Consider the following 18,725-nt stretch of genomic DNA (forward strand, 5'->3'; position numbering starts at 1 on the left):
CAACGTGCTGTGCAGAACTTCTGTGTATGTACCCCTGTATATACATGCTGTTTATAGAGTGCCAGACAGCTGCAGAGTTAATTCCCAAGGCCTTCCGACTTGGAATTCTAAAATAGAGACTAAATATTTCTTTATATAAAAAGACCAAGCACTGGAGACAGTTGAACAAAGCTTACTTTGGGTTTTGACAATCTGTAATGCTGCCCAGACTTAAGTGAGTAGGGAGACACCTTCCTATGCTTGAAGTCCTTTGTCCTTTTCTGAAATGTAAAAATTCCTTCTTCCTACTTCATTAGCTAACTAGAAACTTAAACTTTTTTTGCTGATATTTTTGTAACATACAGATAACACTAAGAAATGTAGCAGCTTATATTAAAACATTTCTGACTCTTTAAATTAGATCCTTTACACAAACATCTGTACAATTTATGCTACATCAAAGAGTTACACAGATGTAAGCAAACCAACATACGCACATATATGCTCTGAGTACCAAATTTAAAGGATTTCCATGTATTAATCCATCTATTATAAACGAACTTTATTACAATTACTTTGTTATAATTAAATTAAACATTAACATTTTTCCTAGAGTTTATAAAATTCCTAGGATCATCCTATATAGTTCCATGCATTGTTATTTCTTTCTTTGAAAAATATAATGTTTATGTGATGCATTGAGATACTAACACAGCTCAAGGCTAGACAAATGCCAAAACATGAAGATTCAGACATAAAAATTAACTTATTATGGGCAAGAAAAGATGACATCATTTGAAGCATTCCACAGTGAGAAAATTGCAACTGTTGAGCAGATGTTTCTTTCAGCACTTATATCACACACCACTACCCAGGAAAAGCTGATTTTATAGTTCAGATGCTAGGAAGAAGATGTTGTGAATTGCATGCTGCTTTTAGTGTCCAAAACCATTTGGGTTTGGTTTGACATATGTACCTTTTAGTCAGAAGCAACTAAATATTTATATTTTTTTCTGCTCTGGGGTGTTTTGTAACCTGTTTTATGCTCATATTAAGTATTTAGTTAAAATATTTAAATATTTACAATGCTTAAGGAAAACTGATGCATTTATAAGTGCCAATATCTGAAAGCCTCGTTCTGCTGGTCCCTTAGCTGGTTTTGATCTACACTGCCAATCTAGTTTAGAACTGTTCAAAAAAGAAAAAGGTAATTAGATTTTCATCACAGCTGCCCTGAAGACTACTATATTATCCTACTATGGGAAACCTCTATGGAAGTGTTAATATTTTATTCTAGATAATTCCATAATACACATGCTGCCTAAACAAACTGGCAGAAGCTAGAGGGGGAAAACAAAACAAAACAAAACACAAAAAAACCAAAACCAACCAACCAACCAAACAAAAACAAAGACAAAACCAAAACAACAACAACAAAAAACCAACAAAAAACAAAGTTGTGAATCACGGTTAGAAATTTGTGCAAATTGTCAAATGTTCAGAATTCTCTTGACTCTTAGAATTTCCAGTTCCAATTAAAATGGTGAAATAAATAAAATACTGGGGACAGGGTTAACATTTTCTTTAAAGTAATGTCAAATACAATATAGCATGCTGTTCAAATGTGCCTTGACCCTTTAGCCCAGGTCTTTGTATGTTTTCAGTCCTTAGGGTTTGTTTTTTGGTGGCGGTGGGGTTTTTTTTGTTTGGTTGGTTGATAGGTTTTGTTTGGTTTTTTGTTTATGTTTGGTTGTTTGGTTTTTTGTTTGTGTGGGTTTTTTTTTTTAAATCATCATTTTAGTGCAGGTAAAATTATTATTTTATCTAATGCAAATTCTAAAATACACATGCAGATATAAAGTATACCCCAATTTATCCACCTCTGTTCTGTAAATAGAGAGCAGCAGGGAGATTTTAAACCACATCTGATGCAACATAGAGATATTTATCGATCTAAACACTGGGAAGACACAAGCACGCTATTTATATACAGCCTGTTACATCTACAATAAAAATTCCAATTATAAAAAATACTACTTTCTCAAATTTCCTGCATTATGTAAGTAAGAAAAGAAGGAAGAATATGGTTTTGAGGTCATTACTCCAAGGCAATTTTTTTAAGCATTAAACATTTTTTGTTTTGAAAGGCAATTAATCTCAGTCTTTAAGTGTTTTTCTTTGTGTAAACAAAGACTTCCAAAAGGTAGTATCTATTTAAGGAACATTTGTGTAGGCAGAATTAGTGAAGCAACTATGTTTAAAAACGAATACGGTTTTTGGGCTACACAGTACTATGACTTGGCTGTCATTTATTTTCAAGTGCTAGTAAGGATACTTCTTAAAAAGCAATAAAATTGAAGCGTTAAGGATTTGTTTATTTGTTTTTAATAGCCTCTACGAAGATGAAAAGAAATAGACCACTTTTAATCTATTTTCTAACTCATAAGAATGGTAGTGTGGAAACCACAAGGATTTTACACTCTGACCATATAAATTGGGTAAATGTGAATATTTGTGACTGTTAGGATTTACTAATTCATAGATGCTATACATCTAAAAATTAAAAGATGAGTCTAACAGCTTCACAAAATAAGAACTTGAGCTCTTTGCAAATTGTGCTTAACCTGCATCAGACTTGGTGACATGCAAATGGCAAGGGAGAGGAACTTCTAAGGGACTCTCCTTAATTTCACACTGTCTCCCATTCCCAATGAGACAGGAGGAAATTAAAGCTGTGACAGAAAGAGATTCAAATCACAAAAGTGCCTGTCCTTACTACAGAGTCTTTTCCTTGGATAGATGCAATAAAACAGAGCTGCAAGTGAATTCACTCAATTGGCCTTCCTCACCTCCCATTCAGCAGGCTGCACTCCTGCTTGCACTATTTAATAAAGAAGTCAGCACAATCACAGAATACAAACACAGAATGAAAGTCCAGCTATTCATAAACTTGTAGCTTCATGTTTTTCAAAAGCTAGATAAATCGTTTTGTTTGTTGCTGAATGTAAACATATTGCACTGTCTCACTGATTTTTTTTTGCTGATTGTGCTAATTCTTCAAGGCTAAGCATTCATTGTGGCCCTGACACCTAACAAAGAATTCTTCTCCTCTTGATCTAATGGTCTCCAAACTGGTAAAATAGAAACTACAGGACCAGACCTTAGCTACTCATTTCTACCAGACAGCTGGCATCTAATGTTGACCTTCCAGACCTTGTGAAATATCTTGCTTCATAGCCCCATTCAGCTCTCATCTGACACTTGTCCTTTTCTTGCTTTTCCACTGTCTTCCAGGAGTCCTCACAGACGCTGTGAGGAACATTAATTAATGAACATGAAGTATGCAGTTATGCCTTACCAGCAAAAGCAGCAGCAGACAGAATACATTACAGTACAGTAGATTGTTTTAATACAGTTTTCAAATAAATATTCAAGTGAATAGCAAAAAAATGAATTATAAGAGTAATAAAGGAAAACAATAACAGGAAGCTTGGTGTTCAAGAACATCCTAACATTTAAGTAGACAGTATCATCTGGGCAGTAAGAAATGAATCTTATCTGAGAAATATCTATTTCTTGCTGCAAAATGTCACAAATCCAGGATAATAGCAGCAGAATAAACAAATTGCACAAGAATCCAAAAAACCTGGTTGTAGTTGAATTTGCCTTTCATTAAACTTATTCATACCATTACAAAAGTGCTGTATGTAGAGCATTATAAATATTAGCAAAGATAACATCATATACTTCATCAAATGCCAGACAATAAATTACCTTAAATACAAAGAAATAAATGGATAATAAAGTGGTCTTTTTCTGTTGATGATATACTCATTGTTCCTCAATGCAATTCAAGGAAATCCTCAGTGTAGTTCTGTGTATAAATCTTTATATCTCTTCCCTGCAAATTCATTTCTCTTTCCATATCCAATAAAAGCTTTCATCCATATCTTCAAAGCTCTGCAAAATTCCACTCTTAGCCTCATCTTTTTTTTTTTCACCCTGCATCCCACTGCCTATTCCCCTAGCAACCAACTTCAACATTTTTAAACTTTCTCTTAGATTTGATTTTTCTGTTTGCTAATTTTTCTCTTTCAAAACAGTTCTTTAAAACAGTTTTCTACTGCTAAAGCAGATTTCTACTGTAAAGAAAGCCATAGAAAGCACTTTACTCCCCCTTTTGTTTTTTTGTTGTTTTTTTTTCATAGTGTCTTCAAGACAGTGCACCATTTAGTGAATAAAATTGAAGTTTTTAAATCCATTTATATGAAATACATGACGTCCATCTAGCATCTGCTGTTCCACATAAATTTCTGCGTTCTTCCTTGCAGCTAGTTTCCATATATTTTCTCTCTCTCTCTGAATCCTTTTTGGACTAATTCCTTTTTTATTATGTCTATGTATACTCCCCTCTTAACACTCTTTCTTTATTTTGATGTTACTTGGCATAGTGAATTGAAACAAAACCCTCAGGAAAGGCAAAAGGATTCTCATCAGCCCAAAGGATCTCTCGCATTATCCTGCTTTGGTCTGGCATCGTACTTAGATTTGTACACTAAGCTATAAATTAATGCTTTAAATAAACTAATTAAAATGCATTCTTTTCAAAAACATTATATTCCTTTTTTAACATTGTCCTTTTCTAATTAGCATTGTCTTCATTTATCTAGCAATTCTAGCAAATAAAGATCACATCTGTACCTGGGTACAGGCAACATCAAAACAGCTTCTTCATAAACATCCGTTATAATGTAGACTTTATTCACACAGACATTATTTTTTCCATGGGATTCTGATTCATTTGCCTCACTTTGAATGTTGCCCCCTGAAATCAGTAACGACTCAAGATATCTTTTAACCTAACCGTTCAATTTGTATTGGCCAAAAGAAATGCTAAATTGAAAACAATGTTATTTATAATTCACAGGTTTTTCCGCTGCATTCACCATGATGATGTGTATGCACTTCAGTGCTTAAAGCAGTTACATTAATGACTAAAAGAAATTATGCTTGTCATTTGGAAGAACACCTTCTAATGCAAGCAAATTTCTTCAGATTCCTTTGGAGGGCCCGTGTGTTTACAGACAGGCCACCAGATAACGTGCAAATCATGAAGCAATAGCAAGGTTCTTTTCTCTAGTCCTTTTATGTGTCAGCACTACAGCTATTCTTTCCCCTCTCCCAGCAGCCTTCTCACACTCAGAAGTATCCTAGTTTTTAGCTTTCTTGTTTATTGTTTGGTGGTTTACTGGAAACACATAACTCACAGGGCATGGTTTTTTTGTTTTGGGGTTTTTTTGACAATGCATCAATGACTCTAATTATCGATTTCCTACAGGTGCTCAAGAGGATACCAGTGATTTTGCTCTAATTCCTTTATCACAATCTTGTGTTCAAAGAATTTTCTAGTTTTTTTGTATTATGTTCTATATATTTAGGCACTTGTTTCAAAATTTGTTTAAAGCACTTTCTTTAGAAATCTTTCTTATTCCTTTTCTTGCAACACTGCCAACATGTACTGTGGCATGTATACTTCTCTGCGACAGAAAACACCCTTTTCCATATTTTGGAACATAACATTTCCATTCATGGAGCTTTATCACTTTCCGGTTAAAATATCGTTTTACTGCTGTGTGAATGTGACCTTAAAAATGAGAAGAACAAATAGATTTAGCCTATCACTAGCTATTTCAGTTCCTTCACAGTTTCTTCTCTGTGTTACACGCAAAATAAAAATATGATTTTTACTTTGTTGAAGCTCCTTCATAGTTATAAATTCTTTATGTCCAGGAATACAATCTTAAAATATTGTGATATCTAAGTGTCAATTCATAAATCAGCTGTGTGTCTACACAATGTATGGTGGCTTTCCTGAGCTTATGGCAATACAATAAATAAGTTTAAAATACTTATTCCAAACAAAATTAAGTGCTTTCTGACTACTTTTAACTTCTGTCTTGTAATTTGGGTGTAAAATTAGAACCATTTTGCTTTTATAAAAATAGATTTTTCTGATCATCCTTGATCAGTCTGAAACAATTTTGAGTGAGAAGGAACAACTTGGCTGATTGCTGCTAAAAACCTGAATGTATTAAACTTCACTGAGATGTAGTTCTTACTCAGCAAGGCCAGTTTCAGTTTTACAATGAAGCATAAAACACTGCTGTTTAAAATATTCCTATATCCAGTAGAATTTATTTGCCCTTTGAAATTCTGTAGAGCTGACACAAAGCAATCCGAGACTTCTTAATCTGAAAACTCTGAAACTCACAATACTTGAAATAACACAGCACATATGCAGCAACGAGCTTTTTGTTGCACTTTTACATCTATTGAGTCTGCCAGCTACAGAATGCAGCACTTCCAGAAACTGAAAAGACCTTTCAGTCTGATCTGTTAAGCTACTCCTCACTTGCAATTACAATGCAAGTTTATTTTAGAAGATTAATAATAGTGTGTTTTAAAATGTTTTAACTTAATTAGCAGGCATTTCAGACAGACACATTACTTAATAACAATGCAATATCTTCTCTAAACATAATCAGTCCAGATGGATCAGAATCTGGTTGCCTGTTGAACACAATGAAAACTTCATCTTTTTGTGGGGGATGTCAGTAAGAGAGATGCGGCATGGAAATGTGTGTATTGTAAGGTTTTGGGTGTTGTTTCTTGAGGACATGAGAAGGATGTATGCTAGCTGTCATGAGTTGCAATATATCCATTTATTCATGGTCATCATATGAAATGAGGACTTAGGGAACAGGAACTGCACATGTTCTGGATTTGGGTTTTGGTTGTTTTTGTTGTTGTTGCTTTTTATTTATTTGCAGGTTTGTTGTTTGTTTGGTTTGGTTTGGGGGTTTTTTTTGGTTGGTTGTGGGGGTTTTGCTTTGTTTTGTTGGTTTTGGTTTGGTTTTATTTTTTTTTAATAGGTGCATTTTTTTAGAAGTTTGGATGACAAAGATGTCAGCCTAGGTTATGCAATTTCCCAGTACCTTAATCTAAATCACTAGGCAAGTAAGTATGTGTAACTATAGACTAAAGAACAGCCTGAATATTTTCCCATACAAAACCAGATTTTTGTGTTTTGAAAACATGGTCCCACATACTCAAAGTAGCTCTGTAAATTAAAAAAGCACACTACACAACAAACATAAACATAGGTAAAAATGAGTAATGTAAAACTGCAATCTCAGATGGAGTGATTCTCCTATTTCTTTCTAACTTGTAAGAGGCTATAGAAAAAAGAAACATTTCCTAGCAAGTATTCCTCACCTGTTCATATAAAAGTATACTTAAAAATGAAATAGAAATAATCTGTGTCTTATATCACATCAAAACAGTTTAAGTCGTTTATGCTTCTAGATATAACTTCAATTCTAATATTTGTGCTATGATATAACCGTTGATTTTATGATCACATTTTTTTTATTGAAAATTAATAAAAATGTAAATTTATGCACATAGAACTCTGTACTGATGCAGCTAAATTGTTTCTAGTACTGTCACTAACATCTGTATGCATGTCTTAGTTTTACAGTGTACTGTGGTCTAGTACAAAAGAATGAATCTTTTTATCATTTGACTTTTTTAATATACAAAATAGACTTAGCCACAGAGATTAGAACACAGGACCTAATCACTAGGGTCACATTCATTTGCTTCCTTTTTCTTATCCAATTAATTGCATTCACTTATACATGAGGTTGAACATCTACAGCACAGGGGACTGTAAATTCCTCTACTATAAAACAGCTGTAATCTCATGGGAGGTATCCACTTGTGTTATTTTTTGGATACAAATCCAGTTTTAGAACTAATAAAAGGTTTGTGTAGTAAATTTCTGAGGTTTCACTGTCTTTCTCAGCTCCCTTGAAGAAAGAGTAATTTGTTCAAGGTTACAATGTAATTCAATATTCTGTGGTGGGTGATTCTATATAACTTCTAGTTGCTTTACTTATAATTTCGATTTCTACCTATATCTTCAAAGCGTCAGATCAAAACCACAGACTCAACGTACTTCTTTACAAAAATGTAAAGTTGTATACATTCTCCATAACATGTAGAGAAGTTTTGTTTTGTAGTTTTTGCTTCATGTTCATACTGAAAACAGGCAATGTGGGAGAGAAGAGGGAAATCTAGAGCGGCTAAGTTCATTTTCTCTAACAAGAACAATACTTGAACACTGCAACTTCAAAGACAGAAGAAAACAAGGACAAATAATTTTAGCACAAAAATGACAATAGGATGTAATAACCTGGAAATAGAAAAGTATTTCAGATAGACTTGTCATATGTGTGCATGTGTTTGTTACTACAGTGACTGTCAGATACATTGTCTGAGGCAAATGTAGGTGTATAAACTCTCTGCTTGCTTTTTTAAGATGAAAAGCATGCAAACACAGCTGAGACAGACAGGTACAGCACTGGCTCACTGTTCTGGAAAACCTACAAAGATTGCATCTTAAGGGCTTTGATCAGCTATGCCAAAGAAATCATGGAAATTAATGCAGGTGGTTCATTGTGAGGTGCCACAATGCTGCAGAAACACAACTAAGATCCCAGAGAGCTGTGCTGACTATGGTTTTGACTTACAGAAGCTCTCCCGAGATATCTTTACAAAACAAAAATGTAGTGGTGCTGTTCCTATGGAAGTCATACTTCATCACTCAGCCAAAGAAATAACAGAAAATTCTGTGAAGAAGAAATGGAACTTTGGCAATCACCACCATATAACTATTAAAGTAATGCACAGACTCTTGCAGAAAATGATATTGCATAGGGTTCCCTTAGCTGCTAATCCAAAAGACATTTTTAAGAGCTATCTCCTTGTGTATTCTTGTTTCAGAAATACATTGTGTTGGGCTGGCAAATCAGTTCTTTTTGATTTCTCATTTTTCCTGGATGTACATCATACCAAAAAGTAACACCAGTAAGAATGGAATAATTTCTGGTTTTTTATTAGGTTGTTGGGTTTTTGTTTGTTGTTTTTCTGGGTTTTTTGTTTGTTTGACTTTTGTGAAGCATAAATAACTTCAGATTAGTTCATAGTTGATCTGGTTCCCTGTAAGTGTTGAACATTTTAACTCAGCATGATTTTGCATAGGTATTAGAAAGGCATGCAGATGTCAACACTTTATAAAATGGTTAGGAAACAGAAATGGGTGACTGTCCTGTAAACAGAAATATAATCAGTTACAAACTATGTTTGCTTACAATCCACAAGCTCTTTTTTTTAAGCATTTGTCATTATTGTTCTAGTTGTATAAAGAAATGGGAATAGGAGGGGTTACTTGTGAGAGAAAAAAATATGCTAAATTGTTTCTTTTTTTTAATGGACTAAGTGGTAACCTTGTATATCAACAACAGGTAAATAAAGGCCTATTTGAAGTTCTTCATTGAAATGCATGTGCATAATGCAGTTCAATAAAGAAAATAAACAATGCATTAAATCTCTCCCATGGTTCACTCATAAATAAAGAAACAGGCAGATGTTAATGAAAATTATGTAGCTGACAAAATGATCCATCTAGGCTTTCATTTCTACTCTGATACCCAATTCTTTGACTTCTACTATTTCCCTGTTTTCCTGCAGGAGTTGGCACCTTTAACTACAAGGTAATAATCCATAACAGGGTGACCCAAAGAGGGGTTCACCCGCTTGTCAACACTTTCATGTTGCCATTGCTCGCAGCTTTCACCAATTGTTAATCCAAAACAAACACTTTGTTGTTCTTTCTTCTACTTCTCACAGAGTAAAAAAAACCACTTTAAAATCTCATATATATATATATATATATATATATATATATATATATATAACTATAATTCTCTCATCCTCAAATACCATTTAAAAATAATGCCACAATTATTCTGAAAATAGAGACATGGCTTAAGTAAGATATAGGTCCATCCTCATCATTGTTATCCTCTTCCTATTGCTTTCAATATTAACCTGCTACACTTTATTAGCAATGAAATTAAAATCTCTGGATGAGAGATAAGTCTATAAGAATATTTTGTCTCCATCTATGCTAGCATTTTTCTTTCTCATGCTGATAAGATTTCTTTGGTCATACCCAATTTTATTGAACTTATTTCTTAAAGATGAGCTTCCTGATCCAGATCTGTCACATCAAATTGACATTTAGTGAAATCCATACCATCGGCTAACATAAAACCTTCTGGGGGGGAGCCGTGGAGGGGATGGTGGTCGTGGTAGCTTTTAACAATTGTTTGGACATGTTCTTCTTCCTGTGTTTCAAAGAGGTTCTTTAATGAAAATAAAGAAAATAGAGGTTTTCCATATATTCTCATGAGTGTTACGAAGTTTTGCATGTTAGATAATTACTATAAAATTATATAGAATATATATATTTGCTGGTTTTGTAAATGGTAAAACAAAGGGTACGGATAGACTTTGCAAAAGGTATGTCAATGTGCATAATGTATGCCAATGTACATTATGGATCAGCATATTTGGAAAATGTTCTTTAAGCACTAGGTGCAACTGAACTGTACTCTCATTTAGTCAGAAGTCAGCATAGCTGTGCAACTTGCAAATAACATCAGAAAAAAAAAAATCATACCTGTGCTACCCTACAGAAGCTGGACAGCACTATTTCCCCCAAAAATCAATTGCCATGAAACCTTCCTAAAAGTAAGAACCCAGGAGCAAGGAACTAAGACCAGCCTTTGGGCTGTGAGAAGAGATATGAATTAATAAAATTAGGGAAGTAAATTATAAACAGCCTTATGGTTGGTTTATGTGATAAAATGAAGCCATCTGAAGGGATGAGATACAAGGAACCATTACAAACACAGATCCAGAACAGGACAGATTAGTATGTTTCCTCAACGAAAAGATATTCTGGCTGTGCACTACACATGGTCTCAACAGGGTGAAGTTTGGTTGTTTAAAAATTTATGAATTTGAGTCAAAATACATATAACTGATAATTTGTGAACAATGTTTTTCTTAGAAGATCACGGAAAATTAAACAAGTTTGTATTTCCCATTGAATATTTAAAATAAACTAAAAAAGCTGGGGCTTTTTAGAACAAAAAATAACACTTGTTTGGATTCATCCTGGGTCTTAAATTTGGTTTATGAAAAAAATGTCTTTAGAGCCATATGTACGAAAACAGATGAAAAATACATATAAGTTAAGAATATACATTTAAAACAATTGAAGATTATATTTTAAAGGGCCAAATCATAATTACTAAGTCTAAAACATTAAGCTTTAATTATTTGATCTCTGGAACTTTGCTGACTTCTGAAAAACAAACTTTGGCATTTTAGCTAAACAGTATTTAGATTGTCCCTTGTTTCTTAAGAAATTACAACACTTTTCTGTTTCAAATTATATCTTCTGGATTGAATGAAATTAAATTCTTTTAACAGAAAAGGCATGCTTGAAGATTTTTTACTTCTCAAGATGCTACACTTGTCCAAATAATTTAAATACTGAAGCACAGTAGTAGCTGTTTAAATCTGATCTGCCAGTAATTTCAATCATTTATCTTTGGATGTAAATACTGCTTACTATACATCACACATACACTTTGATAAATCACACTTTCAGAAAAGTAAAAATAAAAACCAACTGCTTAGGCTGTCATCTTAGAGCTTTACACTTTTATTTATGTTGTTACCAGTAGACTGCAGAAAGCTGAGATAGTACCATTAAATTTTATTCCTACGAGGCATCAAATTCATCTAGCAATAATGACGTTATTATGTCATTGAAAACCATGAAAAACACCAGAGTTATAAATGATCTTAATAGCTATGATGTAAAGCATTTCATTACCAGACTCCTTGCTTGAAAAGATGCACTGTCCCAAATCAATGTCTTGCAGTATATGCAGAAGCCAGTGTTAATAAATACGAGATACTACTCCTATGAATAAAACGAGAACTACACATCTTTCAAAATGCTGCCTCAGCTTGCTCAATGCATGTTATTTTTGCCAATTCAGATGCCACCATGTTGGAGGAAAATAGCTTAGGTATGTTTAAGGTAGCCTACTCATATGTGAAAAGCCAGTAAAGAGCTAAGCCTGCCATTCTATAGTAAAAAAAAAAGTACCATGTATTTTGATACACGGCAGTCCTCACAAGGCTGAATAAAATTATAAAATAATATTTAAGTTCTCCAAAGAGGCAAGAATGTACGTTGAGAACTTCACATTTTTATTTCACTAGACTGAATGCTATCACTTTGTAATATGGGAATATAAAACAGACAATAAGTTATATTTGACATCACAATATGAGCAAATACAAAGTTTAACTAAGTAATTACAAATATTAATAAGTAAGTATATGCTCTGCAAACTCGTGTTAACAGTTCAACTTGATCCCCTCCTGTTTTACAGCCATTAAAAAAAAAATCTGTTTAAAGATCTGGGCAGTGATTGCTGATAGTGTACATGGTGAAAGCATATTTGCATGAAAATCATTCTTACAGGAAGGATGCAATGCATTTTGATTTACATTTTACAGCTTTTCAGTTTTTCACAGTTCTTTGGCATAAGAGTTTCTTTAACATGGTATTCCTGCAAAGGCTCTACTGGGCCAGAGTCTACACACCACAAGTGAGACACAAAAGCCAAGTGCTCCTGCTTCTCAAACTGATTGCCTAATAGATTGCAAACATAGCAACTTCTGTAGACTCATCTTTTACCACCACACAATGCATTACACTCCTGTCGAAGTTGTAGCACGAGTGAAATCCCTTCCTCTTATTTACGGCTATGTTAAACATGCACTAGGATGCCTCATGTCACGTGTTATAGTTTTTATATAACACTTTTCTTAAAAAGCAGGATGACTTTGAACAGAAAAAGAAATGTATAATATGTTATGTCTCAAAGGTGCAATAACTGATAAAGGTAAAATGGAACAATGCATAATTTGTTGTAGCAAGTATGACTCTTAACATACATCATTAACAGAAATACCAGGCATACAGCAGTAACAAGCATTATTTTCTTACTACTTGTATGTTGTACCATTCTGTTTCAGAGAGATATAATATGAAAAGCTGGTGTATCTCTGAAGAAATTGATTTTCACTGTGTCCTCTGCTGATTAACAGTAAGTGAAAGCTATCTTTTTATCAAAGCTTTATCGCTTCTTTCGAACAAGGCCTCCTTCTTCGATCCATTTTGCTGCAGATATTGGCCTGCTGGTGGGAATGCATCTCACAAATAGGGACAACCTGCAGATAAATATTTCCCTGCAGTGCTTACACAGACATCTTTTTGCTAACTTTAGACTTTGTGAAGGCTATTCTCTTTTAAAGGAGAGAGGGTACACTTGCAAGCCTTATATCCAAGACAGAAAAGTTCAGGTTAAAAGGTGCCTATAACTGCAGCCATATTGTTATATGAAAGTCACATATTTGTTTGCAACAGGATAGAAATATGAGCTGAGAGAAGGATTTGTCTAAACCTCATGTGTTGTCATTGCAGAGCTACATTCGGTGAAGCACTTACCTTATTTGCAATGTTCCTAAAATAGCATTATATCCAAGCTATTTATTCTTACCGTCGGTGACTTGAACTTCTTGGATGTTGGCTGGCTTATTTGTACTGAGCACGGCAGCATTTCTCGTGGCAGGCACAGCAGTTGCACCAGCAGCTACACCAGTCAGCTGCACTTCTACTCTTCTTTCCACTCTCTGTCTGGCTCGACAGCGTACCACAGCTACACAAAGGCAAGAACCCATTATTTGTAAAGCATCAGCATCTTGATTTTAACAAAACAATTAAATATAGACGTCAAATGTGTTTAGAGAATGACATAACTCCAATAAGGACCAAGACAATTAAAAGCCTTTCCCCAACCCACAGTTTCTGTTGTTCCGTTGAGGTGAAGTAGCAGAAAACACTTCTAAGGAAATGAAAATCTTTTTCTACAGTTAGTTCAGAACAGCACTTGCAAATTTCTCCCTCTTTTATAATCATGAAATGTATCTTCATTTTACTTCATTTGCAAACAGAAATTACGGCATAGTTTGAGAGATGACAATGGCAAAGGAAGACTAAAAGCAAAACAAAGAAATAAAAGAGTTTAAAAATTAAATGAAATAATATTATGTTACACTTTGATTTCTTAGTTTAAGAATACTGTTGTTCAAACTTCAGCTTTTACAGAACTATGCCAGAATAAAAAGCATTCTCACACAAGTTTCTCTTTGAAGCATGACAGAGCTTTTTTTGATTCTGTAAGTGATTTTAATTCACTGCTTCTAAAAGATGTCTTTTTTCATTACAAGGTAGTTGGGTTTTAGCTTATACACTTGATTCTAAAAAGCTTACTCCAATAGTTCTTGTTTATGGTTCTTTCAATAACTATTGGTGCAGAAAGAGGAGAAAATCAGATGCAAGAACTGAAAGAAAAATGTTTTCCCAAAGAAAAGACTTAGAATTTTTTAGAGTTACAGAAATCAACGTGAAAAAGAGGAGCTGATTACAGACGTCTCAGTTTCAAGGTGTAAATATTATTTTTACCAGAATTATATCCAACGATTTTTTTAAAATTAACTCTGAACTTAACATCAAGATTTAGTGATAAATAATTCAGAACTATATCTTGGTAATTATGTAAAGTGTTAAAAAAAACAGAAATTAAACCCTTACTTCTATACTATGTTTATTTAACTTCAGCTTTCCGTTCTGGAGTTTAATTCATTATCATTATTTTGGAAAATAGACAACTGCATATCAAGTTCAAGTAATTTCCTTTCTCTAAATTTACCAAGTATTTCAGATTACTGTGTGCACATGTTGTGTCCACGTAATTCTCTACTTTGCAGCTCATCTTATTACCAGAAGTGATTCTACCTTTTCTTTTTCCTAAATGGCTAAGTAATATTTCTGTATAAAAATCAGATACCTGTGGGATTTGACTGGACAATTCCCTGAGCAACCTGATCTAATTAGACCTGGCTTTGATCAGGGGGTTGGGTTAGATGACCTCCAGTGGTCCCTTCCAACCTAAATTATTGTATGCTCAACAAGGAATAAAAAAAATTCTGGATGATTCTCCATTTGTAATCAATTTTATAAGACAGCCAAGTTGTAATCTACTTAAAATGTACTACACGGATTGTGACCACCGATCATTTTAATTGGTCTCATGAGATACTAAGCCAAGTGACTTCTAGAAGTTTAAGTATATTAAGATGCAAATAAGAATGACACAAAAGATGAACTGCCTAATATATTAGCAAAGCAGCTTTGGGTTTTGACATAACATCTTGTAGCCTCCAGGCAATTTTAAGAAATGTCTGCATTAAAAGAAATTACAATACTATTTCGATCATTATTAAAAACAATAATTTAAAAACAAAGTAGGTTTCTTGTAAATTAGCTGCTTTGGATTCACATCCTACAACAGGGATTTTAGAAAAGTCAGTTTATAACTGAAAACCATAGGCTTTCAGAATCAAGGCAGGAATGGAGTCGATTTCACAAATACACTTGAAAACGGGTATTTAATTTTCCAGGTAATTTTCAATGGAAGATCTAGTACTTCCTTAAAAAGCAAAATAGCCCAACATAACATTGTGATGGCCAAAAAGAGATGTATTCAAAATGAATGCAATGTTCCCTGTATGCATTGCAGCCATTTACTGAACACAAACTAGTGTATAATACATTTAGTTATAAGTATTCAGCAGTTTAGTTTTGCTGTTTTAAAGAAGCATTTAGGAATTCAAAATTACTTAAGATTTGATATTACTTAAGTTTCTGATCATATACAGAAGTGATGTCACTTAAGCAACTTATGAATGCTAACGGTTTTAATTAACAACTTCTATACCTAATGAAAACAATAGCCCAATAAATGGACAAATATCTCAAAGTCTGCCAATGAGTTACATAACACCTTTAAATAACACAACAAACATTCACATCAATATACACAGCTTTAATGCTAATGAGTCTCATTAAAACTATAATTCTGGGCAACAGTTGATCGCATCATAATATTCTGCTTCATTCGTTAAGTTATTAAAGTGGAAATTAAAGAGATGAAAGCTCTAATTAATACCACATCATTGGCATTTGTCTGCAAGTAAAGGGTCTTTAAGCAAGTTAAATTCATGACAGTAAAAATATCTATTTCTACACTTTTTCAGAGGTTATTCCTGTACCTTAGTCTATTTAGTGTAGAAAGGTATTCTATTCACTCATGAAAAGACAAGTTGGTGTAAAATTGTCCCTCATCTGCACCTTGAGCTGTAGTTTCATCAATGTTATAGACTTAAAAACTGTTCATAATTTCTGTTTCACAATTCTGGGATTGTAATACACCTTTAAAAAATAGGTGCATCAAATCTATAAACATTTAGTATCCCCAAATTAAGCAAGAACAAAAACCCTACGAATGTAAATCATCTTTTACTGCAAGTTTAATCCTCAGGAGCAAGTAGAAAAGTTACTGCTATTCACTCTACTCTATATTCTGGTTTTGATTAAGAAACTAAATTCAAGGCTGAGAGAAACACTGGACATCTACTCCAATGTTTTGTAGCCTGCAAGCTCTACAGAAGGGTGTTCTGGATATGCAAGCAGAAATCTACCCTTGTGTCAGTCTTTCATTTGATTTAACTTCAGTTCCTAACTGGGCATTAACTGGGACAATTAAAGGCACAAGCCTTGAGAACTGCAAGACTGCTTCTGGCTCCTTTTATCCACAATAAAAACAAAATAATAGATCTAGGTTTGCTTTATAGGCTGGGAAAGGAGATGCTACTCCACTTGTGAGTTTTTAACATGTAGCAAAGTACTACTGGAAATTGTCATGATCAAGCAGTAGAGAACACAAATGACTATTTAATTTTCTTAAATTTATTGTTTGAGTTTTTTTCAATCATTACCTACCTAATTTCTGCTGTGGTACTTCCGGTATTCCATGAACTGGATATATCCAGAGTATTCCCTGAATTCCCCCATTCTCTGCTAAAGTAACACTGCTTGGAAAATAAGTGAAGAGTATCACTATGAGAGACTGCCGAGAATTTTTTTCCAAAGTAATCTAGACTTCAGAGTTTTTGGAGAGTTGAGACTCCATTTTATTGTACACTGTAATGCTTAACATACCTAAGAAAAATATGAAATAAAATTCAACTGAATCAGAACAGTAATAATTTACGTCCATTTAGTTTTTTGTCTTAGAATACTATTCTGTCAGGATATGAGAAAATTTGGCTTGATTTACTCTCTCTCATGTCATGTCTACATTGAAACAAAGTTTATGCAGTTCATAAAATCATAGAATCATAGAATGTCCTGAGTTGGAAGGGATCCACAAGGATCATCGAGTCCAACTCCTAATTAATGTTAACGTAGTTAATGTATAATTACATAAACATATCCACAAGAGAATCATTATTAGTCCAAATATACTGAAAAATTAGAAGAACCTAAGAGCTTTCATTTGCTCAATAAATGCACTGGCAGCTCGCACTTCACATTTTTTTAATTTAAAGTTAGATAAGTATTGAAATACATAAAAGTCTTCCTCTAAATCTGCATGCTTTGCAGGGTACATTGAAAGCTTATGTTGGACACTTATTGCCCTCAAACTCAGACACATGATTGCCCTTGGGATCTACACACAAATAGCTAAAGGGGAAAATGATGATAGGAATGAGTATCCTCAACTACTTTTTCTTTTCCTATTAGAATAAATTACCTCTTTAAGTCTTTATTTAATTCAGCAGAATCCTCATAAGGCCAGTTTTCACCATTTTCCCTCATTACATGAATTACCACCACAGCCTCATACATTTTCATTGTATTGGGCATAAATAATAATGGAATGTCCAGTTTTTCTTTTGGAGCTAATCGGATTCCTGTAAGATAGAAAAGATATAGTATTTTGAAAGTTTTGAAAATTATTTATATCTTTTACTCATATATTTCTTTTTTTTTCTGTTTAATACACTATTTTACATTTTACCATAGTATACTGTTTTCCCTGTGATAATAAATCTCATTTTACCCTGCTCCTGCTACAGCCAAATCTCATCTTACAGTAGCATTTGTGGTCTGTCTTCCTGTAATAAAGTACTTTGTGATTCAATGTCCTGAACAGAGGAGTTCACATAAAGTGTTATTTTAGACTTCCACATACTTATAACACTTTGAAATGAGACCCAGGGAGACTCTGAAGGCTCAAAACAAAACGCATGATTAAGTGAACATCCCACATTTAATATTCAGAGATCATGTCTAACATATGTAAGTCAATCCCATGATTTTCTAGAGTAACTCTGCATAAAAAAGACCAATCTGAAAGCAATTGTTCATGTTTAAGACATAATTGAAATACATTTGAAAGAATCTACATTAGTATTATACAAGCCATGTCTTTATTGTGCAATTATTCATCTAATTGATTTTGCAGTTTAGAAAAAAAAAAAACCAAACACAAACCCCACCCTATGTTGTGTATAATGAAGGTGGCCTGACACATTGCATTTTTAAGGGCCTTTTTCCAACGACTTGCCAGTCTGCCAAGTGTCAGAACATCTACGTCAGGCCGTGTTCCAGCTACTTCAGAAATAAAGTTATAGAAAAAATTACACAACATAGAACAAGTAAATCATACAGTCTTTTCACTATCAAGCTCCTTTCTTTGAAAATCATTCTTGAAATTTGGTGGAAATGACATCTCAGGGTTAGGGTTTCAGCTTTAATTCTATTTGCAGAAAACCTCTTAGTT

At 33.6% G+C, this 18,725-nt stretch overlaps 1 protein-coding gene across 1 annotated transcript in view; it reads right to left on the reverse strand.

Moving 5' to 3' along the window:
• The window catches only part of CFAP47 (cilia and flagella associated protein 47), a 311,215-nt gene that overhangs the window by 20,238 nt on the left and 272,252 nt on the right, over window positions 1-18,725 (reverse strand). Inside the window, exons 58-60 of the mRNA XM_065651976.1 lie at window positions 17,694-17,853; window positions 16,880-16,971; window positions 13,536-13,694 (exon numbers count right to left, since the gene is read on the reverse strand). Coding sequence (XP_065508048.1) covers window positions 13,536-13,694; window positions 16,880-16,971; window positions 17,694-17,853 — 411 coding nt within the window. The remainder of the gene's footprint in view (window positions 1-13,535; window positions 13,695-16,879; window positions 16,972-17,693; window positions 17,854-18,725) is intronic.

This window comes from Caloenas nicobarica, chromosome 1 (genome assembly GCF_036013445.1).
Source record: "Caloenas nicobarica isolate bCalNic1 chromosome 1, bCalNic1.hap1, whole genome shotgun sequence".
In the NCBI taxonomy this organism is placed as follows: domain Eukaryota; kingdom Metazoa; phylum Chordata; class Aves; order Columbiformes; family Columbidae; genus Caloenas; species Caloenas nicobarica.